The 26,185-nt window shown below is 46.9% G+C and overlaps 2 protein-coding genes across 2 annotated transcripts in view; one reads left to right on the top strand and one right to left on the bottom strand.

The window, feature by feature from the left end:
• Positions 1–17,294, top strand: part of REC8 (REC8 meiotic recombination protein) — a 40,411-nt gene extending 23,117 nt beyond the window's left edge. The window contains exons 9-17 of the mRNA XM_060782895.2: positions 638–735; positions 4,244–4,387; positions 5,953–6,019; positions 10,731–10,882; positions 12,386–12,434; positions 13,161–13,221; positions 14,231–14,341; positions 14,779–14,885; positions 17,125–17,294. Of these exons, the coding sequence (XP_060638878.2) occupies positions 638–735; positions 4,244–4,387; positions 5,953–6,019; positions 10,731–10,882; positions 12,386–12,434; positions 13,161–13,221; positions 14,231–14,341; positions 14,779–14,885; positions 17,125–17,216 (881 nt within the window). The 3' untranslated portion in view covers positions 17,217–17,294. The remainder of the gene's footprint in view (positions 1–637; positions 736–4,243; positions 4,388–5,952; positions 6,020–10,730; positions 10,883–12,385; positions 12,435–13,160; positions 13,222–14,230; positions 14,342–14,778; positions 14,886–17,124) is intronic.
• A 2,578-nt stretch (positions 17,295–19,872) lies between these two features.
• The window catches only part of IPO4 (importin 4), a 71,940-nt gene continuing 65,627 nt past the window's right edge, over positions 19,873–26,185 (bottom strand). The window contains exons 29-30 of the mRNA XM_067469738.1: positions 24,817–24,886; positions 19,873–20,282 (exon numbers count right to left, since the gene is read on the bottom strand). Coding sequence (XP_067325839.1) covers positions 20,149–20,282; positions 24,817–24,886 — 204 coding nt within the window. The 3' untranslated portion in view covers positions 19,873–20,148. The remainder of the gene's footprint in view (positions 20,283–24,816; positions 24,887–26,185) is intronic.

Genomic DNA, 26,185 nt, shown 5'->3' with positions numbered 1-26,185 from the left:
AAATCATAACAGTAAAGAAAGAACAACACTCGAAAACAGGGGAATTCTAGACAAGAAACAGTCAACCTCCCAACAAAACAACCTCCCAACAAAAGATTCCCTCAAGCAGTCAGAAGCCAGACCTTGAAAACTGCTGAGCCATTAAATGCTAATCAAGATGGCCAATGGCAACATTCACACCTGCCTCAAACAGACAGGAGTTCTTTCTCCCACCCTGGACATCATTCCACAGATATATAAACGTCATTTTCCTAGTTGCCAACAGACCTCACACCCTCCGAGGATGCCTGCCAGAGATGCAGGAGAAATGTCAGGAGAGAATGCTTCTGGAAGTCCAAAACCCACTGCATTAATTTGACAGTGCAGATGCACCCCTTGTTTTCAAATTTTCTAATCTTTCATATTCTCAAGAGGTTGTGATGTCAGTTGCCATAGATGCAGGAAAAATGTCAGGAGAGAATGCTTCTGGAACATGGCCGTACAGCTCAGAAAACACACAACAACCTGGTGATTCTGGCCATGAAAGCCTACGACAATACATCTTGGATGTTCTTTGTGGCATTGGGGGTGTTGTTGTTGTTGTTGTTATTATTATTATTATTATTATTGACCCCAAAGCTGTGTCTGTTCTCTATAGAGATGACACCCATCCCGGAAGGACCAAAGATGCCTCCGCCTCCCTCATCGCCCCTTGTCAGCCCCAGGTTGGAGCGTCCATCCCGATCGAGTCCCGAGGTGAGAGGAAAGAAGGACAGCAGAGCTTAAGAGACGTAATATTGACCTAGTGCAATGCTCTAGAGCAGGTCTGGGCAAACTTGGGCCCTCCAGGTGTTTTGGACTTCAACTCCCACAATTCCTAACAGCCGGTAGGCTGTTAGGAATTGTGGGAGTTGAAGTCCAAAACACCTGGAGGGCCCAAGTTTGCCCAGGCCTGCTCTATAGGGCATGATTTAAGATGCATATAAGCCAATGGTCTGGAGAAAGAAACTAAGCTTGAGCATTGGGTTGCTGTGAGTTTTCTGTGTTGCCTGGCCATGTTCCAGAAGCATTTTCTCCTGACGTTTCGCCCACATCTATGGCAGGCATCCTCAGAGGTTGGGAGGTTTGTTGGACACTAGGCAAATGAGGTTTATATATCTGTAGAATAATGTCCAGGATGGGAGAAAGAACTCTTACCTGTTGGAGGCAAGTATGAATGTTGCAATTAATCACCTTGATTAGCATTGAATGGAAACTATGAAAATGAACAAAATCGGGCTACCAGTATTTAAAAAAAAAACAACTCCAAAATCAGGATAGTAAATAAAGAGCAACTTTCAAAAAACATGGGAATTCCATAGATGGAAATGATGCAACTATGAGAAAACGGAGAGACTAATTACAACTTATATGCAAGAGACTAATTGCCATGATAGGAAAAGAATTTGGAAGCCAATAAGAAGATTTTTATTTTTTACTCTTTTTTACTTTTTCTTCCATTTTTTACACATATCTTTTTTACCATTTTCCCCTTTTTTCTTTTTTCTTCATTATTTAATTTTTTTCATTTTTTACCCCAATTTTTTGTCTTCCTTCCCCCTCCAGCACTTTTACTCCCACTCCCATTAATACATGACTATGCAACTATGAGAAGACGGCGAGACTAATTACAACTTATATGCAAGAGACTAATTGCCCTGATAGGAAAAGAATTCGGAAGCCAATAAGAAGATTTTTATTTTTTTATTTTTTACTCTCTTTTTTAAACTTTTTTCTTCCATTTTTTACATATATTTTTTTACCATTTTCCCCCTTTTCTTTTTTTTCTTTTTTTCTTCATTATGTATTTTTTTCATTTTTTACCCCAATTTTTTGTCTTCCTTCCCCCTCCAGCACTTTTACTCCCACTCCCATTAATACATGACTATGCAACTATGAGAAGACGGTGAGACTAATTACAACTTATATGCAAAAGACTAATTGCCCTGATAGGAAAAGAATTCGCAAGCCAATAAGAAGATTTTTATTTTTATTTTTTACTAATTTTTTAACCTTTTTCTTCCATTTTTTTACATATATTTTTTACCATTTTCCCTTTTTTCTTCTTCATTATTTTATATTTTTTCATTTTTTACCCCACTTTTTTGTCTTCCCTCCCCTTCTAGCACTTTTACTCCCACTCCCATTAATAAATGACTAAGCAACTGTGAGAAGACGGAGAGACTAATTACAACTTATATGCAAGAGACTAATTGCCCTGATAGGAAAAGAATTTGAAAGTCAATAAGAAGATTCGTATTTTTTTATTTTTTACGCTTTTTAAAAAACCTTTTTCTTCCATTTTTTACATAATTTTTTTTACAATTTTTCCCCTTTTTTTCTTTTTTCTCTTTTTTTCTTCATTATGTATTTTTTCATTTTTTACCCCAATTTTTTGTCTTCCCTCCCCTTCTAGCACTTTTACTCCCACTCCCATTAATAAATGACTATGCAACTATGAGAAGATGGCGAGACTAATTACAACGTATATGCAAGAGACTAATTGCCCTGATAGGAAAGGAATTCGGAAGCCAATAAGAAGATTTTTATTTTTTTATTTTTACTCTCTTTTTAAAACTTTTTTCTTCCATTTTTAAATATATTTTTTACCATTTTCCCCCTTTTCTTTTTTCTCTTTTTTTCTTCATTATGTATTTTTTTCATTTTTTTACATATACTTTTTACCATTTTCCCCTTTTTTTCTCTTTTTTTACTTCATTATGTAATTTTTCTCATTTTTAGCTCAATTTTTTGTCTTCCCTCCCCCTCTAGCACTTTTACTCCCACTCCCATTAATAAGGAAACCTTTGTACCCCTTTTACCATAGTTAGTCTTTCTCCTTTTTCCTTTCTACTAGTTAAATTTTCCTACCCCTTTTTTCTTTCTTTTTCCCCTCCCCCCTTTCCCCCCCTAAAAATTCAATAAATATTATTTTTTTAAAAACAGGGGAATTCCAGACAAGAATCAATCAGGGCCAACTAACACCTCCCAACAAAGGATTCCCCTGGGTAGTAAGCAACCAGACTTTGAAGCTGCAAGGGGTTCAATCAGGGCCAGCTAACATCTCCCAACAAAGGATTCCCCCAGGTAGTAAGCAAGAATCAATCAGGGCCTTCTTTGGAAGCTTTTAAACAGAGGCTGGATGGCCATCTGTCAGGGGTGATTTGAATGCAATATTCCTGCTTCTTGGCAGGGGGTTGGACTGGATGGCCCGTGAGGTCTCTTCCAACTCTTTGATTCTATGATTCTAGGGCTAGCTAACACCTCCCAACAAAGGATTCCTCCCAACAAAGGATAGGTAGTAAGCAACCAGGCTTTGAAGCTGCAAGGGGTTCAATCAGGGACAGTTAACACCTCCCAGCAAAGGATTCCTCCAGGTAGTAAGCAACCAGGCTTTGAAGCTGCAAGGGGTTCAGTCAGGGCCAGCTAACACCTTCCAACAAAGGATTCCCCCAGGTAGTAAGCAGAAATCAATCAGGGCCAGCTAACACCTCCTAACAAAGGATTCCCCCAGGGAGTAAGCAACCAGGCTTTGAAGCTGCAAGGCCATTCAATGCTAATCAAGATGACCAATTGCAACATTTCATTCTAAGATGGGAAAGATACTCAGGGTGCTGATCTAACCCAGCTAGCTACACATTGGAGGATGGAAACAGGACTCAAGGGAAGAAGAGGAGGTGGAAGAACATCCCTAAGAGCATCAGTTTGGTGTTCAAAGAGAGGGGATGCTTCGAGTAACGAACTATTCGAACCCTCTTTCTCCTGCCTGATTGGGCTTCACCTTGTCAGAACATAATAGTTCTAAAGGCAGCCTATGTTGTCGAATAATTTGCACGCAGCAGCCATCTTGTATTGTTTGTTTTCGATCCTATTTCAATGATAGAGTTCAGCACCACGGAGAGCGGAACCCCTTTCAAGACATTTAAGCCTGGCTCCCATTTCCCCTTCTCTCAGCCTTCTATTCTCCAAGCTAAACATCTCCAGCTGCTCCTCATAGGGATTGGTTTCCAAACATTTGGTCATTTCCATTGCCCTTCTCTGGAGACTTCCAACTTGTCAAGGCTCTAGTCCTCACTGAGCCATGAACCTCACTGGCCTGACTTTGGGCCTGTCAATCCCAATTTCCTACGGCCTTATCCTGTTATTATCAGTATAGTGAACACATAAAACAATAGCGTATCACCTACTGCTGCTGAACTCTTGGCAAATTCTTCCGGCCTCTCAGCTTCTTTTGCCGGAATATGAACCGTCCCCGACTCGACCCCGTCGCCGGCGAAGGCAGCTCCGCTACATTGATGACATCACTCAGATTTCCCGGGAAGACTTCCAGGAGCAGATTGACAACATACAGGCCCAGTGCCAGTCCCTGGTAGGTGCCTGGGTTCTTCTCCTTCTTTTCATTCTTCTTCTCATTCTCATTCTTTTCTTCTTCCTCCTCTTCCTTCACCTTCTTCTCTTCCTCCTTTTCATCCTTCTACTCATTCTCCTCCTCCTCTTCTTCCTTTCTCTTCTTCATCTTCTTCTCTTCTTTCTCCTCATCCTTTTCATTCTCATCCCCCTCCTTCTCTTCCTTCTTCTTCTCTTCCTCTTCTCTCTCCTTCATCTCCTCCTCCCTCCTCCCTCCTTTTCATTCTTATACTCATCCTTCTTCTCTTCCTTTCTTTTCTTTTTATTCCCACTCTTTTACCTTCTTCTCTTGCTCCCTTTCTTTTCTCTTCTTCTTCTCCTCTCTCCTTCACCTTCTTTTCCTCCTCCTCCTTTTCATTCTTTTCTTCATTCTTCTTTTCTTCCTTTCTCTTCTTCCTCTTCCCTCTTCCCTCTCCCTCATTTTCTCCTCTCCTTCCTCCCCCTTTTTATTCTTCTACTCATCCTTCTACTCTTCATTTCTCTTCTTCCTCTCCTTCTCCTTCTCCTCCTCCTCCTCCTCCTTTTCATTGTCTTCATCCTCCTCCTCCCTTTCCTTTCTCTTCTTCACCTCTCTCCTTCACCTTCTTCTCTTCCTCCTCCTCCTTTTCATTCTTTTCTTCATTCTCCTCCTCCTCTTCTTCCTTCTATTCCTTTCTCTTATTCTCTTCTCTCTTCTTCACCTCCTTTTCTTCCTCCTCCTCCTTTTTATTCTCTCAATCTTCTTCCTTCTATTTCTTTCTTTTCTTCTTCCTCTTCTCTCTCCTTCACCTTCTTCTCTCCCCCTCCCTTTCATTCTTTTACTCATTCTCCAACTCCTCTACCTTTTTCTTCTTCTTCCTCTTCTCTCTTCTTCACCACCTTTTCTTTCCCTTTCTCCTCTTTTCTTCTCCTCTCATTCTCATTCTCCTCCTTCACTTCATTACTCTTCTTTTTCCTCTTGCCTCTCCTTTCCCTTCTCCTCCTCCATCTTTTCATTCTTGTACTTATTCTTCTCCTCCTCTTCTTTTCTTCTTTCTTTCTCTTTCTCCCCCACCTTCACCTTCTTCTCTTACTTCTCCTCCTCCTCCTTTTCATTTTTCTACTCATTCTACTCCTACTCCTATTCCTTTCTCTTCTTCAACTCCCCTTCTCTCTCCTTCACCTTCTTCTTTTCCCCTCTTCTCTTTCTCCTCCTCCTCCTTTTCATTCTCATTCTTTTTCTCCTCCTCCATCTCCATCTTCTCTCCTCCTCCTCTTTCTTCTTTCTCTGTCTCCTTTTCCTTCATTTTTTTCATGAAAGAAATTAGTTTTTGAGAGTTTTTAAGGAGCGAGGATGACAAAGCCTTGGGAATGCTGTTATTTGCCCCACCCAGTGATGGAGAATTCTTGAAATCTTTCACATTTCTGCAAACTGAAAGAATTCCTTTTTGGTAAGTGCAGAAATGTCTGCAGCCAGAATGAAAAACTGATGCAAAAGGTCTCGTTTCCCTCCCTTTCTTCCGTGTGAGCTCACTTATTCCCTGTTTCTTTTTCCCTTCCTCTATTTAGGACATGGTTCTGCTGCCAGCCAAGAGGCAGAAAATGGCAACAGATCTTCTAGGAATGGCAACCTATGGTGAGCCCCCCCCCCCCATTCCTCCCTCCCTCCCTCCCTTCCTTCCTTCCTTCCTTCCTTCCTTCCTTCCTTCCTTCCTTCCTTCCTTCCTCCCTTCCCTTTCCCCTTCCTTCCTTCTTCCCTTCCTTTTTCCTTCCTTCCTTCCTTCTTTCTTATTTTCCTTTCTTTTTTCCTTCCTTGTTTCCTTTCTTCCTTCTTTCTTTCCTTCCTTTTTTCCTCCCTTCCTCCCCCCTTCCTTCCTTCCTTCCTTCCTTCCTTCTTTCTTTCTTTCTTTCTTTCTTTCCTTCTTTCCTTCCTTCTTCCCTTCCTTCCTTCCTTCTTTCCTTCCTTTTTCCTTCTTTCTTTCCTTCCTTTTTCCCTTCCTTCCTTCCTTCCTTCCTTCCTTTTTCCTTCCTTCCTTTATTCTTTCTTTCCTTCCTTTTTCCCTTCCTTCCTTCCTTCCTTCCTTCCTTCCTTCCTTCCTTCCTTTTTCCTTCCTTCCTTTATTCTTTCTTTCCTTCCTTTTTCCTTCCTTCCTTCCTTCTTTTTTATTTTCCTTTCTTTTTTCCTTCCTTGTTTCCTTTCTTCCTTCTTTCTTTCCTTCCTTTTTCCCCCCTTCCTCCCCCCTTCCTTCCTTCCTTCTTTCTTTCTTTCTTTCCTTCTTTCCTTCCTTCTTCCCTTCCTTCCTTCCTTCTTTCCTTCCTTTTTCCTTCTTTCTTTCCTTCCTTTTTCCCTTCCTTCCTTCCTTCCTTCCTTCCTTCCTTCCTTCCTTCCTTTTTCCTTCCTTCCTTTATTCTTTCTTTCCTTCCTTTTTCCCTTCCTTCCTTCCTTCCTTCCTTCCTTCCTTCCTTCCTTCCTTCTTCCCTTCCTTCCTTCCTTCCTTCTTCCCTTCCTTCCTTCCTTCCTTCCTTCCTTCCTTCCTTCCTTCCTTCCTTTCTTTTTCCCTTCCTTCCAAAGCCCAAAGTGGCAAAAAGAACAAAAACATAAAGACCAATGTTATCTCTTCCATAGCAGGTTTTCTTTGTACTAGAATAATATGGTTGCATTGTTTACAACAAGGTTCCCATAACACAAATAAACAAATACACAGTAGCTTTACACACAGCAGCCTTCACACTGGAGCTTTCTCACCCGAGGCTTCTCTCATGTAGATGTTTACCTCACACTCCTCAAGAAGATACTAGCTTTGGCCCACTGACTCTAACAGGCTGCGGCCTACTCACTCTCCTCAGGACAACACTAAATTTGGCCCACTCACACTTTGGTCTACTCACTCTCCTCAGGACGGGACTAGCTTTGGCCCACTGACTCTAACAGGCTATGTCCTACTCTCCCCTTCCTTCCCAAGTGCCAAACGCTTCCCTTTTGGAAATGTCCAGCTATATCTTTATTTATTTATTTACTTTGCTTATATACCGCTGTATCTCAAGCCCGAAGGCGACTCACGGCGGTTCACAAACAGTAAAAACAGTAGAAACAGCAGTGGTTCCATACAACATATAACAATTGACTTAACACATTATCCATAAATTACCAATAAGCAATTACAATGCACAATTATTACAAAAAACAACCGTACCCAATCTTCTCATCATCCAAGCGTAGTCCAGGTTCGTCGTCCATTGTTCCATTCCTATATTTCATTACCAGATTGCACTAAATTACTCAAACGCCTGCACAAACATCCAGGTCTTCACCTTTTTGCGGAATGCCATTAGAGATGGTGCTAATCTAATGTCCGTAGGAAGGGCGTTCCACAGCCGAGGAGCCACCACCGAGAAGGCCCTATCTCTCGTCCCCGCCAGCCGAGCTTGAGAAGCAGGCAGGATCGAGAGCAGGGTCTCCCCGGAAGATCTCAAAGTCCTGGTGGGTTCATAGGCAGAGATGCGGTCAGATAGGTAGCTTGTGCCGGAACCGTTTAGGGCTTTAAAGGCCAATCCAGCACTTTGAATTCAGCCCGGTAGCAGATCGGTAGCCAGTGGAGTTGGCGCAACAGGGGGGTTGTATGCTCCCTGCGCTCCGCTCCTGTTAAAATCATGGCTGCCGAGCGTTGGACTAGTTGGAGCTTCCGAGCTGTCTTCAAAGGCAACCCCACGTAGAGAGCGTTGCAGTAGTCTAAACGGGATGTAACCAGAGCGTGGACTACCGTGGCCAAGTCAGATTTCCCAAGGTATGGGCGCAGCTGGCGCACAAGCTTTAGCTGTGCAAATGCTCCCCTGGTCACCTCCGAAACCTGGGGTTCCAGGCTCAGCGATGAGTCCAGGGTCACACCCAAGCTGCGAACCTGCATCTTCAGGGGGAGTGTGGCCCCATCCAACACAGGCTGTAACCCTATGTCCTGTTCGGCCTTGCGACTGACCAGGAGTACCTCTGTCTTGTCTGGATTCAATTTCAATTTGTTCGCCCTCATCCAGACCGTCACAGCAGCCAGGCCTGGACAGCCTCCTTAGTAGCAGGTGGAAAGGAGTGACAGAGTTGGACATCATCCGCGTACAGATGACACCGTACCCCGAAACTCCGGATGATCTCCCCCAGCGGCTTCATGTAGATGTTAAACAACATGGGAGACAATATTGAGCCCTGAGGAACCCCACAAGACAATGGTTGTGGGGTTGAACAGGTGTCCCCCAACAACACCTTCTGAGATCGACCCTCCAGGAATGACCGGAGCCACTGCAAAACAGTACCTCCAAGACCCATCCCTGCGAGGCGTCCCAGAAGGATACTGTGGTCGACGGTATCGAAGGTCGCTGAGAGGTCAAGCAGCACCAACAGGGACACACTCCCCCTGTCTAGCTCCCGGCGCAGATCATCCACTAAGGCGACCAAGGCTGTCTCGGTACCATGTCCCGGCCTAAAGCCAGACTGTGTCGGGTCTAGATAATCTGTGTCTACCAAGAATACCTGGAGTTGTGAGGCCACCACACGTTCCAAGACTTTGCCCAAGAATGGGAGATTGGAAACTGGCCGATAGTTGTCGAATTTAGTGGGGTCCAGTGATGGTTTCTTCAACAGTGGTTTTATTATAGCTTGTTTTAAGCTCGCTGGAATCTTGCCTTCCCGAAGGGAAGCATTAACCACCACCTTAACCCACTCAGCCAATCCCCCTCTGGCCTCCTTTAGAAGCCAGGATGGGCAGGGGTCCAGGATGCATGTGGTTGGCCTCATTCCTCCAAGTATCTTGTCCACATCCTCGGGTTTCACCAATTGAAATGAATCCATCAAAACTGGACAAGCAGGTGCTCGTGTTACATCCTCAGAGACTGCCATTAACATGGTATCCAGACCAGAACGGATCAAAGCAACTTTGTCTGTAAAGAACTGAGCAAAAGCTTCACAGCGAGAAGTCGAATCGTCAAGGTTCCCACCTTGAGTGGTGGGATTTAAAAGGCCTCTGACAATTCGGAACAGCTCAGCCGGACGGTTCTTTGCAGACGCAATAGTGGCTGCAAAGAAGGCCTTCTTTGCGGCTTTTATTGCCGCAGCATATGCCCTTAAAAAGGACACAAACCGTGTTCGATTTGGCTCATTCGGATCTGAACGCCACACACTCTCTAGTTCCCTCTTCCTTCGCTTCATCGCTGCCAGCTCCTCGGTGAACCAGGGAGCTGGTTTAGCTCGGCTACTTGAGAGGGGACGTTCCGGAGCGATCGTGTCAATTGCCCTAGTCATCTCCCCATTCCAGAGAGTGACCAGGGCCTCGACAGGATCACCTACCGAGGCGGCGGGAAACTCCCCAAGAGCCATCAGGAATCCATCCGGATCCATAAGCCTCCTGGGGCGGACCAACTTAATGGGTCCTCCACCTCTGCAGAGGTTAGGGGGCGCAGTGAGCCTAAATCTGACCAGGAAGTGGTCGGTCCATGGCAACGGAGAGATGGTCAGCTCCTCGACCCCACCACCTTTCTCCCATCCCTGGCAGAATACCAAGTCCAATGTATGTCCTGCACTATGAGTGGGGCCAGATACTTGCTGGGACAGCCCCATGGTTGCCATGGCAGACATGAAGTCCTGAGCCGCTCCTGAAAGGGCCGCCTCGGCATGGACATTGAAGTCCCCCAGCACAAGGAGCCGCTGGAATTCCAATGCCAGGCCTGAGACCACCCCCGCTAGCTCAGGTAAGGAGACTGTAGTGCAGCGAGGTGGGCGGTACACTAACAGAATCCCTATTCTGTCCCGGTCACCCAACCTCAAGTGGACACATTCAAAATTTGTTGACTGCGGGATGGGGCCCCTGGTCAGAGGGATGGAATCTATATAGACAACTGCGACCCCGCCTCCCCGCCCTCCGCATCTCGGCTGGTGCTGCACGGAAAAACCTGGTGGGCAAAGCTGGGTCAAATTCACGCCTCCCGCTTCGTCCAACCAGGTCTCCGTGATGCACGCCAGATCTGCCCGCTCATCCAGGATTAAGTCTTGGATGAAAGTTGTTTTTCCATTGACAGATCTGGCGTTCAACAGCACCACCTTCTATCCAGAGGGACCGCCATCCTGGTTACACCAGTTTACCATATCAGGAGACCGGTTTGGAATTACTAATGTTGTTACACGATCCCTAGGCCGAATTAATGGTCTCCTTTTCCCGCATCTCCCCTTCCCCACCACCACTTCTATGGGGGCCCCTCGGCTGGCGCAACACCCCCCCTCCTCCATGCCGCATTCCATATCCAGAATCTCAATATGTATTTCATTGTTGGCAATTTGCTTTGCTCCGTTTCTCCTTTCTTTCCAGGATGGATGCATCCCACCCTCCAGGGTCTCTGGTCCGAACACACCAAACTCCAGCGCATGGATTATGCCCGGCAGAGAGCATTAGAGAAGCAAGCACAAAGAGCGGAGGAGGAAGAAATGGTGCAGAAGGCCGAGGTGCTCAGCGAGTTGGAAGTAAGGAGTTGCTAAACAGCAATGGCTGCATAAAATGGAGTGGAGGAGGTAGGCAGGACTTCTTAGGATTTCAAGATCTAGAATAGCTCCTCTGAGCCATGTTCAGAGTAGCACCCACAGGTGCTTAGAATCAAAGAGTTGGAAGATACCCTAAGGGCCATCCAGTCCAACTCCATGGAGAAGACACATTCAAAACCCTCCCAATAGATGACCATCCAGCCTCGACTTAAAAATCTCCAGAGAGCAAGACTCCACCAGACTTCCAAACAGCGTATTCCACTGCCAAACAACACTTGTCATCAGGAAGTTCTTTCTAAAGTGTAGTCCTCGTCTATAGCACAGGGTTTCTCAACCTTCCTAATGCTGTGACCCCTTCATACAGTTCCTCATGTTGTGGTGACCCCCAGCCATAACATTATTTTCATTCCTACTTCATAACACTAATTTTACTACTGTTATGAATCATAATGTAAATATCTGATATCCAGGATGTATTTTCATTCACTGGACCAAATTTGGTACAATATTTAATATTGTTGGGGTTTGGGGGGAGGATTGATTTTGTCATTTGGGAGTTGTAGTTGCTGGGATTTATAGTTCACCTACAATCAAAGGGCATTCTAAACTCCACCAATGTTGGAATTTAACCAAACTTGGCACACAGAACTCCCATGACCAATAGAAAATACCGAAAGGGTTTGGTGGACAGTGACCTTGAGTTTTGGAGTTGTAGTTCACTTACGTCCAGCGAGCACTGTGGACTCCAACAATGATAGATCTGGCCCAAACTTGGCTCGGATACTCAATATGCCCACATGTGAACACTAGTGGAGTTTGGGGAAAACAGACCTTGATATTTGGGAGTTGTAGTTGATGGGATTTATACTTCACCTACAATCAAAGGGCATTGTAAACTCCACTAACGTTGGAATTGAACCAAACTTGGCACACAGAACTTCCATGGCTAATAGAAAATACCGAAAGGGTTTGGTGGTCAGTGACCTTGAGTTTTGTAGTTGTAGTTCACTTACATCCAGTGAGCACTGTGGACTCAAACAATGATAGATCTGGCCCAACCTTGGCTCGGATACTCAACATGCCCAAATGCGAACACTGGTGGAGTTTGGGGAAAATAGACCTCGACATTTGGAAGTTGTAGTTGACGGGATTTATAGTTCACCTACAACCAAAGAGCATTCTGAGCCCAACCAGTGATAAAATTGGGCCAAACCTCCCACACAGAACCCCCATGCCTTGAAGGGACTTACTGGTGTGAGCCTCCGTCCAGCTCCTTGAGCCACTCCTCATAGGACTTGGCGTCCAGACCTTTGATCATTTGGGTATGTAATAATGACAGCACTGTCTTCAAAAACCCTGGACCACCTCTTGACTGTGTTGTCATGGCTTAATTTGCCTAGGAATTGAGGAAGACCACTCTGTAGGATCTCCAGGCATCGAGTCCTGATTCTTATTCTCAGTACTTCCTATTTCTGCTTGTTTTAGGGTCTTCGGGCAGCAGAAGAGGTGAGCGTGCCCCCCACGGCCTCCTCAGGTGAGTATGTGGGATGGCCTCCTTCTCATATGAGGCTGAGATCATAGAATCATAGAATCAAAGAGTTGGAAGAGACCTCATGGGCCATCCAGTCCAATCCCCTGCCAAGAAGCAGGAATATTGCATTCAAATCACTCCTGACAGATGGCCAATCCAGCCTCTGTTTAAACGCTTCCAAAGAAGGAGCCTCCACCACACTCTGGGGCAGAGAGTTCCACTGCTGAATGGCTCTCACAGTCAGGAAGTTCTTCTTCATGATACTTCATCTCCATGCGTGCCCACCCTTTCCCATTCAGCAAAGATAGAAAGTGTTGGGGAATCCTAGCTATTAGGCTCAAAAATAACCCTCAGTTGGGTGATTCCACCATAAATATAGCAGAGTTCCAGAGGTAAACTTCATAACCAGCTGAAACTTACATGTGATGATGCAGGATAAGTTTCTACTCCTTCAAATGGCACAGGATTGCAGAGTCAGAACATTAGGTTCAAAAATATTGATTGAACTGAAAGAAATACATTCTAGATAGAAAGGGTCTTGTTGCTCACGAGCTTAGATATTCAGGGAGGATATACATTCCACTATAGGAGTCTGCATAGCACTGTGGTTTGAGTGTTAGACTGTGACCCTGGAGACCGAAGAGCTAATATTCCTCCTTTTTCATGAGACTAAATTTTCTTTTGGCAAGATTGATATGTAGAGATATTTTTTATATAATCTTTTTGCAGAAATTTCTCTCGAGACGACCGGAGAAGAACAGCGTCCGAGCCTGGTGATCTCTGAAGACAGGTAAAGATTCCCTTCCCTTTCTTTCCCTCCCTTCCCTTCCCCTTCTTCCCTTCCTCTTTCCCTCCTCCTTCTCTCACCTCCTCTCCCATCTTATTTTTGTCCCTTCCTCCCTTTTCTTTCTTTTTTCCTTCTTTCCTCTCCCTCCTTCCCTTCCCTTTTCCTTTTCCTTCTTTCCTTCCATCCTCCTCCCCCACCCCTCCCTTCCTCCCTCTCTCTTTCCCTTCCCTCTTCCTTTTCCTTCCTTTCTTTTTCCATTCTCCTTCCTTCCTTTCCCTCCTTCCCTTCCTTCTTCCTTTTCCTTCCTTTCTTCTTCCATCCTCCTCCCTTCCTTCTTCCATCCTCCTCTCCCTTCTCCCTTCCTCCTTCCTCCCCTCCATCCTTTTTCCTCTCTCCTTTCCTCCCCTCTTCCTTTTTTCTTCCATTCTCCTCCCCTTCTTCTCTTCTCCTTCATTCCTTCCTCTCCCTTGTTCCCTCTTCCTTTTCCTTCCTTCCTTCTTTCATCCACCTCTCGCTTCTCCCTTCCTTCTTTCTCCCCTCCATCCTTTCTTCCTCTCCCTCCATTCCTCCCCTCTTCCTTTTCCTTCCTTCTTTCCTTCTTCCATCCTCCCCTCCCTCCTCCCTTCTTTTCATTCCTGCCTTTCCTTTCCTCTTCCTTCATCCATTCTTCTCCCTTCTTCTCATTCCTTCGTTCCCATTCCCTCTTACTTTTCCTTCCTCCTTCCATCCTCTTCTCCCTTCCTTCTTTCTCCCCTCGATCCTTTTTCCCTCCCTTTACGCTCTTCCTTTTCTGTCCTTCTTTCCTTCTTTCATCCTCCCCTCCCTCCTTTTCCTTTCTTCCCTTCCCCTCCTTCCCTCTCTTCCTCCCTCCCTTTTCCTTTATGCTTCCCCCCCATTTTTGCATGAATGTGGCCTCTTCGGACTGGCCACATGCTTGTGGGGGCCTTCGGAGAAGGCCACATGCTTGTGGGGGAGTTCTGGGAGATTCTGAGAAATGTTTCCATCCTTTCAGGATCCCTCTGGAGCCGGAGGAAGCTGCACTTGCTGTTGTGCCAGAGCTCCCTGAAATCAGCTTTGAGCTGCCTTTAGAGAAGGACCTGATCAGCTTGGACTATGTTCACAGGTACACCTCAAACACCTTTTCTTAGATCCATCGCTTGGGAGAAAAGAACAGCCTGCTCCATCCACATCAGATAGCCGAGAAAGCCCTGAAATTGGCCACATATTTCAATGGTTGTCTTTGCAAAAGCAATGGAAAAAAAGAGTTTGGGGGATATCTTGAAACTTGCTTCAGTGATCATTTTGACTAGAGACTACAACTCCCAGCATTCCACACCATTGGCAACAATTGTTGGGAGTTGTAGACCAACAGAGGTACTCTGCTAGTAGTATTCCAAACTGTCGAACCAATGGGATTGTGCCTGTTTCATCCCCAGTGAATCAATAGGGCTGCTTTAGTTGGGGCTTCCAACAGAGATGATGCCTTGGTGCCCTTGTTGGTTGAATGAGGCATTTGGGAAGAACTACAAGCTATAACGTAGACACCATCTCTTCTTGCAGGTTAATTTCCTCTAAGCTAGAACAGGTTGGAGAGATCGAGTTTAGCCACCTGGTGCCCCTGACCACTTCCCGGCTTGTGGTCAGCCGTTTCTTCTACATGTGCCTCGGTAGGTGCCCTCTCTTACGGCTTATTTGTTTATTTACTTACAGTATTTATATTCTGCCCTTCTCACCCCAAAGGGCGGACACAGAACACATAAACGGCAAACATTCAATGCCGTTAAAGAGGCAGGACAGAAAACAGATAGAGGTATTATGTCGGCATTTTTCCCAATTCCGGCGTCCTGGAGGTTCCCTCCTCTCTATGTGAGGGGAAGTCATAGAGAGGAGGGAACCTCCAGGACGCCGAAATTGGGGAAAATGCCGACATAATACCTCTATCTGTTGTCTGTCCTGCCATGATGATAGACCTCATCATGTCTCCTCTCAGCCTTCTCTTCTGCAGGCTAAACATACCCAGCTCTTTCAGCCGCTCCTCATAGGGCTTGTTCTCCAGACACTTGGTCCTTTGAGTCATCCCCTTTCTCTGGACACATTCCAGCTTAGAGTCAACATCTCCCTTCAATTGCGGTTTCCAGAATAGGACACAGTGACTCGAGGTGTGGTTTGACCAAGATGTAATAGAGGGGTAGCATGACTTCCCTGGATGTAGGCACTAGACTCATCCAGTGCTGCAGCCCAAAATCCCATTGGCTTTTTTGGCTGCCGCATCAGATTGGTTCCTGTTGTGTACGAGGACTCCCAAGATCATTTTCACACGTATTGCTCTCAAGCCAAGCATCCCCCATTCTGTATCTTTGCATATCGAAATGGGGTTGGACTGGATCAGTGGTTCTCAGCCTGTGAGGTCCCCAAATGTTTTGGCCTTCAACTCCCAGAAATCCTAACGGTTGGTAAACTGGATGAGATTTCTGGGAGTTGCAAGCCAGTTTAAACACCTGGGGACCACAGGTGGAGAACCACTGGACTGGATGGTCCTTATTATTACTGCTTTATTGTTATGTTGTTTATTTTATTGCAATGTGTATTTTTGTATTGTAATTTGTTGTTCGGGCTTGGCCCCATGTAAGCCGCTCCGAGTCCCTGTTGGGGGAGATTTATTTGTCGTGTCAAGGCAACCAGTCAATTGTATTACATTTCTAACAGAACAAAGCAAACAAACAGACAAAATACAAAATTTGCGAGTTTGGTAGTTGATTAAATGTCCTTTGACCAGTATCTGGCCACTTGGGAGTGCTTCTGGTGTTGCTGCAAGGAGGTCCTCCATCGTGCATGTGGCAGGGCTCAGGTTGCATTGCAGCAGATGGTCAGTGGTTTGCTCTTCTCCACACTCGCATGTCGTGGATTCCACTTTGTAGCCCCATTTCTCAAGGTAGGCTCTGCATCTCGTGGTGCCAGAACTTAGTCTGTTCAGCACCTTCCAAGTCGCCCAGTCCTCTGTGTGCCCAGGGGGGAGTCTCTCATTTGGTATCAGCCATTGGTTGAGGTTCTGGGTTTGAGCCTGCCACTTTTGGACTCTCACTTGCTGATGTGTACCAGCGAGTGTCTCTGTAGATCTTAGAAAACTATTTCTAGATTTAAGTCATTGATGTGCTGGCTGATACCCAAACAAGGGATGAGCTGGAGATGTCTCTGCCTTGGTCCTTTCACTATGGGCTGCTACTTCCCGGTGGATGTCAGGTGGTGCAATGCCGGCTAAGCAGTGTAATTTCTCCAGTGGTGTGGGGCGCAGACACCCTGTGATAATGCGGCATGTCTCATTAAGAGCCACATCCACTGTTTTAGTGTGGTGAGATGTGTTCTACACTGGGCATGCATACTCAGCAGCAGAGTAGCACAGCGCAAGGGCAGATGTCTTCGCTGTGTCTGGTTGTGATCCCCAGGTTGTGCCAGTCAGCTTTCGTATGATATTGTTTCTAGCACCCACGTTTTGCTTGAAGTTCAGGCAGTGCTTCTTGTAGGTCAGAGAACGGTCCAGAGTGACTCCCAGGTATTTGGGGGCACTGCAATGCTCCAGTGGGATTCCTTCCCAGGTAGTAATCCTCAGAGGTCAGGATGCTTGTGTGTTCTTAAGGTGAAAGGCACATGTCTGTGTTTTAGACGGATTAGGGATCAGCTGGGTTTCCCTGTAGTAGGCAGTAAGAGCACCTAGAGCTTTGGTAAGCTTCTGTTCAATCATCTCAAAGCTCCCTGCTTTGGTTGGGGGAGATGGTGGCGGGGTATAAATTGAGATTATTATTATTATTATTATTATTATTATTATTATTATTATTATTATTGGGGTCCCTTACTATCAAAGAGCCTCTGCTTGGCTCTCCTGCCCACATGCTCTCCTTTATTCCCCAGTTCTCTCTGCAACACAGCAAGTGCGCCTGGAGCAAGCAGAACCGTACGGACCGATCCTCATCCGCCCAGGACCCGGCTTCCATCGCCACTAGCAGGGTCCACCTCACGTCTTTACAGGTGTCACCTGGGAGTTCTGTCAGCAGTGGAACTCAGAAGACAGAGAAAATGTCCTCCTCAATAGCAAAGACAGTTCTGTTCCCAATAGTATGAGTTTTGAGAGAGAAACATTAGTGCATCCCAGTTTTTGTATTGAAATGGATTAAATAAAGGTGTTTTGTTTAATGCCCTTATTGATGGATAAGAAATGGGTTCCCCATGAAAAACTCAGAAGGATTTAAGAGCAGCCATGTTGGAGTTGACCAAACACCTGATTTCCTTCGCATCAGTTGGTCAGTTGCCGTAAAGTTATCTGCTTAGTTTTACTGTCAGCTTAGTTTTACAGTTGTCGGCTTAGTTTTACTGGCACGTTAACCTATTAATGTATTTTAAAATTTTACGGATGATGTTGTATAATGTTATACAATGATTTTATTGTGAATTGTAATTTTTATGATATTTATGCTGTTAGCATCCTCTGATGCTCATGTGAGGCTGCGCGGAGTCCCCCTTGTTGTGGGACTCAGAGATATAAATATATGAAATAAATAATAATAATAATAATAATAATAATAAAGAAACTGTCCAGGAGGACAAGGACAAATAGACTGTCTATGGCAGGGGTCCTCCAACCTTTTAAACAGTCCTTCAAACTGCTGGAGGGCCGGATTATAATTTGAAAAAAACACAGTCTCTAGGGCAGCAGAAAACAAGCTTGCTCCCTCCTCCCTGTGACTTCCTCTCACATATTTATACACGGCTATCATATCTCCTCTCAGCCTTCTCTTCTGCAGGCTAAACATCTCCTGCTCTTTAAGCTGCTCCTCATAGGGCTTGTTCTCCAGACCCTTGATCATTTTAGTCGCCTTCCTCTGGACACATTTTGGTCAACTTTAGATTCGGTTTGGGGTGCCAATTCAGAAAAATTGCATTGGATAGCCCACATCAGCTCCGATAGTTTCTAGGGCAGCAGAAAACAAGCTTGCTCCCTCCTCCCTGTGACTTCCTCTCACATATTTATATACGGCTATCATATCTCCTCTCAGCCTTCTCTTCTGCAGGCTAAACATGCCCAGCTCCTTAAGCCGCTCCTCATAGGGCTTGTTCTCCAGACCTTTGATCATTTTAGTCGCCCTCATCTGGACACGTTTTGGTCAACTTTAGATTTGGTATGGGGTGCTGATTCAGAAAAATTGCATTGGCTAGACTGCATCAGCTCTGATACACAACATAAATAAAATAAAATAAAATAAAATAAATAAAACAGGAAATAAGGTATTGTCGAAGGCTTTCAAGGCCGGAATCAATGGGTTGTTGTAAGTTTTTTCGGGCTATATGGCCATGGTCTAGATGCCTCTCTCCTGACATTTCACCTGCATCTATGGCAAGCATCCTCAGAGGTAGTGAGGATGCTTGCCATAGATGCAGGCGAAACATTGGGACAGAATGCCTCTAGACCATGGCCATATAGCCTGAAAAAACCTACAACAACCCAGGAAATAAGGTATTGTTCTCTCTGAGACCGATTCTCCCACCTTGTGAAAGCATCAGTGGCGTGTTAGGACACCCACACCTCCTTTTGAGGAAACCCTGTTCAAGTGCAACGTATGTTTTTTGTTTATTATAGAAGGTACACAATATATTGTAGTCTTTTGTTCCAAAAGTATTAGTAAACCTAACAAACCTCCCAGTTAAAACCATTGGACATGGCCAAGGCACCCATCCAGCTGAGGCGAGGGGTCCTTATTTGAATTCCAAAACCCACAACAACAGCAGCAGAAGAAACAGGACCGCTTGCAAAAAATAAACAAACCCCCCTCGGCAGCTCTGCAAACAAGCCAGAAACTTTGGCAAACAAAAACTCTCGAGCCCGGATGAGAGAACGGTAGGAAAAGTTTCCCAACAACAAGGCCAAAACCACCGCCTCTTTTGGCAACCCAAAAAAATGGGAATGGGGAGAGGGTTATCGGGAAGGAAGACCGTGAAGCAGGACGGAGAGAACCTCTTATCGCAGACCAGTGAGCATTTTGGTGGAACATGCGGTTAGATCGATTGCTTATAGCAGGCATGGGCAAACTTGGGCCCTTCCAGGTGTTTTGGACTCCAACTCCCATCATTCCTAACAGCCTCAGGCCCTTTCCTTTTGCCCCTCAGCCGCTTAAGCGGCTGAGGGGCAAAAGGAAGGGGCCTGAGGCTGTTAGGAATGGTGGGAGTTGGAGTCCAAAACACCTGGAGCGCCCAAGTTTGCCCATGCCTGGCTTAGGGCATCCATTAATGGATATGTGGCCAAATAAGAGGAATACGCAGCCTTCCACCTGCTTGTTTTTAAAATGCATAGCCCATTGTGATCAATCTAGTTGCAAGTCAGGCATAAATCTGGCACAGGAAGCATGGCATCCCTTGGTAAAGTGAATGTTACACCATAGTTGGTACTACGGCATGGAGGGACAGTCAATTCAGAGCTCCACAGCTTGGAAACACCGATGGCACCTTCGCAGCCGAGGCCTACTAGTCAGGAAAGTTAGGGGAAAAAAGGCAGAGACCTGACAACGTTATTGAGAGAAACACTGACGAACCGAGCTGCCGTTGACACCATGCTGGGCCTAAGGTCGTGTGAAAGGTCTAGGAAGACAACAGGCAGGAAAACAGGACTCGTGCTCATAACCGTTCTTGGTGGAAACAAGAGGAAATCCTTCGCGGAACCATCTCAACCGCTTCCACCTCCCATAAATACGAACTGCCGTTGGCACCGAAGGAAGAGACGTGAACGGTCACAGAAAGGTGCGCAAAGGACTCAACGGGAAACTTGTCAACACAAGATGGTGGAGGGAGCGTTGCTGTGTCTCAGGTCGGTTCCCGAATGGAAGGAGGAAACTCTCGTTCGTACGGCACAAACTGGGCAACAAAGAGCGCTGGTGCTTCTGAGCTTCAGGTGGAAGACGTGACCGCTGTGTTGACCAAAGCGCCAGCTTCGGAGGGCAACGAGCGAACGGCGTTTTGGAATTCGGAAGGGCAAGAGACAGAGAGGTTGCGCAGGAGCATCAGCAGGCTGTTCTGTCCTTCTGCACGAAGGAGGAAAAGGCCGTGATTTGGTTTTAATCATGTTTGCTTTTTATAACAACCATTCAGACATGTAGGTTTTTCGGGCTATATGAGCATGTTCTACAAGCATTCTCTCCTGACATGAGGAAGAACTTCCTGACTGTGAGAGCCGTTCAGCAGTGGAACTCTCTGCCCCGGAGTGTGGTGGAGGCTCCTTCTTTGGAAGCTTTTAAACAGAGGCTGGATGGACATCTGTCAGGGGTGATTTGAATGCAATATTCCTGCTTCTTGGCAGGGGGTTGGACTGGATGGCCCACAAGGTCTCTTCCAACTCTTTGATTCTATGATTCTATGACATTTCGCCTGCATCTATGGCAACCATCAGAGGTTGTGAGGTCATAGATGCAGGCGAAATGTCAGGAGAGAATGCTTTAAGAACAGGGGTCCTCAAACTAAGACCTGGGGGCCAGATGCAGCCCTCCAAGTTCATTTACCTGGCCCTCACTCAGGGTCAACCTAAGTCTGTAACAACTTGAAAGCACACAACAACAACAACAACAATCCTATCTCATCAGCCAAAGATGCAGGCGAAATGTCAGGAGAGAATGCTTCTAGAACAGGGGTCCCCAAACTAAGGCCTGGGGGCCGTATGCGGCCCTCCAAGGTCATTTACCCGGCCCTCGCTCAGGGTCAACCTAAGTCTGTAACAACTTGAAAGCACACAACAACAACAACAACAACAATCCTATCTCATCAGCCAAAGATGCAGGCGAAATGTCAGGAGAGAATGCTCCTAGAACAGGGGTCCCCAAACTAAGGCCTGGGGGCAGTATGCGGCCCTCCAAGGTCATTTACCCGGCCCTCGCTCAGGGTCAACCTAAGTCTGTAACAACTTGAAAGCACACAACAACAACAACAACAACAACAACAACAATCCTATCTCATCAGCCAAAGATGCAGGCGAAATGTCAGGAGAGAATGCTTCTAGAACAGGGGTCCCCAAACTAAGGCCCAGGGGCCGGATGCGGCCCTCCAAGTTCATTTACCCGGCGCTCGCTCAGGGTCAACCTAAGTCTGTAACGACTTGAAAGCACACAACAACAACAACAACAACAACAACAATCCTATCTCATCAGCCAAAGATGCAGGCGAAATGTCAGGAGAGAATGCTTCTAGAACAGGGGTCCCCAAACTAAGGCCTGGGGGCAGTATGCGGCCCTCCAAGGTCATTTACCCGGCCCTCGCTCAGGGTCAACCTAAGTCTGTAACAACTTGAAAGCACACAACAACAACAACAACAACAACAACAATCCTATCTCATCAGCCAAAGATGCAGGCGAAATGTCAGGAGAGAATGCTTCTAGAACAGGGGTCCCCAAACTAAGGCCTGGGGGCAGTATGCGGCCCTCCAAGGTCATTTACCCGGCCCTCGCTCAGGGTCAACCTAAGTCTGTAACAACTTGAAAGCACACAACAACAACAACAACAACAATCCTATCTCATCAGCCAAAGATGCAGGCGAAATGTCAGGAGAGAATGCTTCTAGAACAGGGGTCCCCAAACTAAGGCCCAGGGGCCAGATGCGGCCCTCCAAGTTCATTTACCCGGCCCTCGCTCAGGGTCAACCTAAGTCTGTAACGACTTGAAAGCACACAACAACAACAACAACAACAACAACAATCCTATCTCATCAGCCAAAGATGCAGGCGAAATGTCAGGAGAGAATGCTTCTAGAACAGGGGTCCCCAAACTAAGGCCCAGGGGCCGGATGCGGCCCTCCAAGTTCATTTACCCGGCCCTCGCTCAGGGTCAACCTAAGTCTGTAACGACTTGAAAGCACACAACAACAACAACAACAACAACAACAATCCTATCTCATCAGCCAAAGATGCAGGCGAAATGTCAGGAGAGAATGCTTCTAGAACAGGGGTCCCCAAACTAAGGCCCAGGGGCCAGATGCGGCCCTCCAAGTTCATTTACCCGGCCCTCGCTCAGGGTCAACCTAAGTCTGTAACGACTTGAAAGCACACAACAACAACAACAACAACAACAACAATCCTATCTCATCAGCCAAAGATGCAGGCGAAATGTCAGGAGAGAATGCTTCTAGAACAGGGGTCCCCAAACTAAGGCCTGGGGGCAGTATGCGGCCCTCCAAGGTCATTTACCCGGCCCTCGCTCAGGGTCAACCTAAGTCTGTAACAACTTGAAAGCACACAACAACAACAATAACAACAATCCTATCTCATCAGCCAAAGATGCAGGCGAAATGTCAGGAGAGAATGCTTCAAAAACAGGGGTTCTCAAACTAAGGCCTGGGGGCCGGATGCAGCCCTCCAAGGTCATTTACCTGGCCCTCGCTCAGGGTCAACCTAAGTCTGTAACAACTTGAAAGCACACAACAACAACAACAACAATCCTATCTCATCAGCCAAAGATGCAGGCGAAATGTCAGGAGAGAATGCTTCTAGAACAGGGGTCCCCAAACTAAGGCCTGGGGGCCGTATGCGGCCCTCCAAGGTCATTTACCCGGCCCTCGCTCAGGGTCAACCTAAGTCTGTAACAACTTGAAAGCACACAACAACAACAACAACAACAATCCTATCTCATCAGCCAAAGATGCAGGCGAAATGTCAGGAGAGAATGCTTCTAGAACAGGGGTCCCCAAACTAAGGCCTGGGGGCAGTATGCGGCCCTCCAAGGTCATTTACCCGGCCCTCGCTCAGGGTCAACCTAAGTCTGTAACAACTTGAAAGCACACAACAACAACAACAACAACAACAACAACAACAACCCTATCTCATCAGCCAAAGATGCAGGCGAAATGTCAGGAGAGAATGCTTCTAGAACAGGGGTCCCCAAACTAAGGCCCAGGGGCCGGATGCGGCCCTCCAAGTTCATTTACCCGGCGCTCGCTCAGGGTCAACCTAAGTCTGTAACGACTTGAAAGCACACAACAACAACAACAACAACAACAACAATCCTATCTCATCAGCCAAAGATGCAGGCGAAATGTCAGGAGAGAATGCTTCTAGAACAGGGGTCCCCAAACTAAGGCCTGGGGGCAGTATGCGGCCCTCCAAGGTCATTTACCCGGCCCTCGCTCAGGGTCAACCTAAGTCTGTAACAACTTGAAAGCACACAACAACAACAACAACAACAACAACAACAACAATCCTATCTCCTCAGCCAAAGATGCAGGCGAAATGTCAGGAGAGAATGCTTCTAGAACAGGGGTCCCCAAACTAAGGCCCAGGGGCCAGATGCGGCCCTCCAAGTTCATTTACCCGGCCCTCGCTCAGGGTCAACCTAAGTCTGTAACGACTTGAAAGCACACAACAACAACAACAACAACAACAACAATCCTATCTCATCAGCCAAAGATGCAGGCGAAATGTCAGGAGAGAATGCTTCTAGAACAGGGGTCCCCAAACTAAGGCCCAGGGGCCGGATGCGGCCCTCCAAGTTCATTTACCCGGCCCTCGCTCAGGGTCAACCTAAGTCTGTAACGACTTGAAAGCACACAACAACAACAACAACAACAACAATCCTATCTCATCAGCCAAAGATGCAGGCGAAATGTCAGGAGAGAATGCTTCTAGAACAGGGGTCCCCAAACTAAGGCCCAGGGGCCAGATGCGGCCCTCCAAGTTCATTTACCCGGCCCTCGCTCAGGGTCAACCTAAGTCTGTAACGACTTGAAAGCACACAACAACAACAACAACAACAACAACAATCCTATCTCATCAGCCAAAGATGCAGGCGAAATGTCAGGAGAGAATGCTTCTAGAACAGGGGTCCTCAAACTAAGGCCCGGGGGCCGGATGCAGCCCTCCAAGTTCATTTTCCTGGCCCTCGCTCAGGGTCAACCTAAGTCTGTAACAACTTGAAAGCACACAACAACAACAACAACAACAATCCTATCTCATCAGCCAAAGATGCAGGCGAAATGTCAGGAGAGAATGCTTCTAGAACAGGGGTCCTCAAACTAAGGCCCGGGGGTCGGATGCAGCCCTCCAAGGTCATTTACCCAGCCCTTGCTCAGGGTCAACCTAAGTCTGTAACGACTTGAAAGCACACAACAACAACAACAACAACAACAATCCTATCTCATCAGCCAAAAGTAGGCCCACGCTTCCCACTGAAATACTAATAAATTTATATTTGTTAAAATTGTTCTTCATTTTAATTACTGTATTCTTTTTAAGTGTTTTTTGCACTACAAATAAGATATATGCAGTGCGCATAGGAATTCATTCATGTTTTTTCAAATTATAATCCGGCCCTCCAACAGTTTGAGGGACTGTGACCTGGCCCTCTGTTTAAAAAGTTTGAGGGCCCCTGTTCTAGAACATGGCCATATAGCCCGAAAAACCCGCAACAACCCAGTGTTTCCAGCCATGAAATCCTTCAGCAATATATTCAGACATTATGTGGAAAGGCAAAACTTCCTCAACTAAACAGAAATCTCCCAGTTTTGGGGGATTATACCTGTAAAATTAAACAGAGAGAATGAGGGAAAGCAAACAGGTGGATGTCTAGTGAGCTCCATACCTGCTGGTACATTTTTGCTGCCCAAGACAGTGCTGCTGGCACGAACGATTTCCCCAATCTGCTGCAATACCTAGAATACAAAAAACAAAAGATGTATTGAGGAAAGAACCAACATATTTTCTTTTATACCACTGGTCCCAAACCTTTTTTGATCAGGGACCACTTGGACCAGGGACCTCTTGGACCAGGGACCTCTTGGACCAGGGACCTCTTGGACCAGGGACCTCTTGGACCAGGGTCCAATTGGACCAGGGTCCACTTGGACCAGGGTCCACTTGGACCAGGGACCTCTTGGACCAGGGCCCACTTGGACCAGGGCCCACTTGGACCAGGGACCTCTTGGACCAGGGACCTCTTGGACCAGGGCCCACTTGGACCAGGGCCCACTTGGACCAGGGCCCACTTGGACCAGGGACCACTTGGACCAGGGACCTCTTGGACCAGGGACCTCTTGGACCAGGGGCCACTTGGACCAGGGCCCACTTGGACCAGGGCCCACTTGGACCAGGGCCCACTTGGACCAGGGACCACTTGGACCAGGGACCTCTTGGACCAGGGACCTCTTGGACCAGGGGCCACTTGGACCAGGGCCCACTTGGACCAGGGCCCACTTGGACCAGGGCCCACTTGGACCAGGGCCCACTTGGACCAGGGCCCACTTGGACCAGGGCCCACTTGGACCAGGGACCACTTGGACCAGGGACCTCTTGGACCAGGGACCTCTTGGACCAGGGGCCACTTGGACCAGGGGCCACTTGGACCAGGGCCCACTTGGACCAGGGACCACTTGGACCAGGGACCTCTTGGACCAGGGACCTCTTGGACCAGGGACCTCTTGGACCAGGGCCCACTTGGACCAGGGCCCACTTGGACCAGGGCCCACTTGGACCAGGGACCACTTGGACCAGGGACCTCTTGGACCAGGGACCTCTTGGACCAGGGGCCACTTGGACCAGGGGCCACTTGGACCAGGGGCCTCTTGGACCAGGGGCCACTTGGACCAGGGGCCACTTGGACCAGGGGCCACTTGGACCAGGGGCCACTTGGACCAGGGGCCACTTGGACCAGGGACCTCTTGGACCAGGGGCCACTTGGACCAGGGACCTCTTGGACCAGGGGCCACTTGGACCAGGGGCCACTTGGACCAAGGACCTCTTGGACCAGGGACTACTCTCCAACATTAGTACCAAAACAGCTACAAATCAGTTTTTTGTGAACTTTAGATTCAGTTTGGGGTGCTTGCTGAGATAATTGCATTGGATAGACCACATCAGCTCTAGTTTCTGATACAGAACATATGCCATGGTCAGCAACAGGGAAGAAGTATCAGGTGGCGCAAAAGGAGCAGAAATAAATAAAATAAAATAAC

Source organism: Anolis sagrei, chromosome 6 (assembly GCF_037176765.1).
Source record: "Anolis sagrei isolate rAnoSag1 chromosome 6, rAnoSag1.mat, whole genome shotgun sequence".
NCBI lineage: Eukaryota > Metazoa > Chordata > Lepidosauria > Squamata > Dactyloidae > Anolis > Anolis sagrei.
The sequence above is the reverse complement of the archived record's forward strand: the minus strand, read 5'-3'. Positions and strand labels throughout refer to the sequence as shown.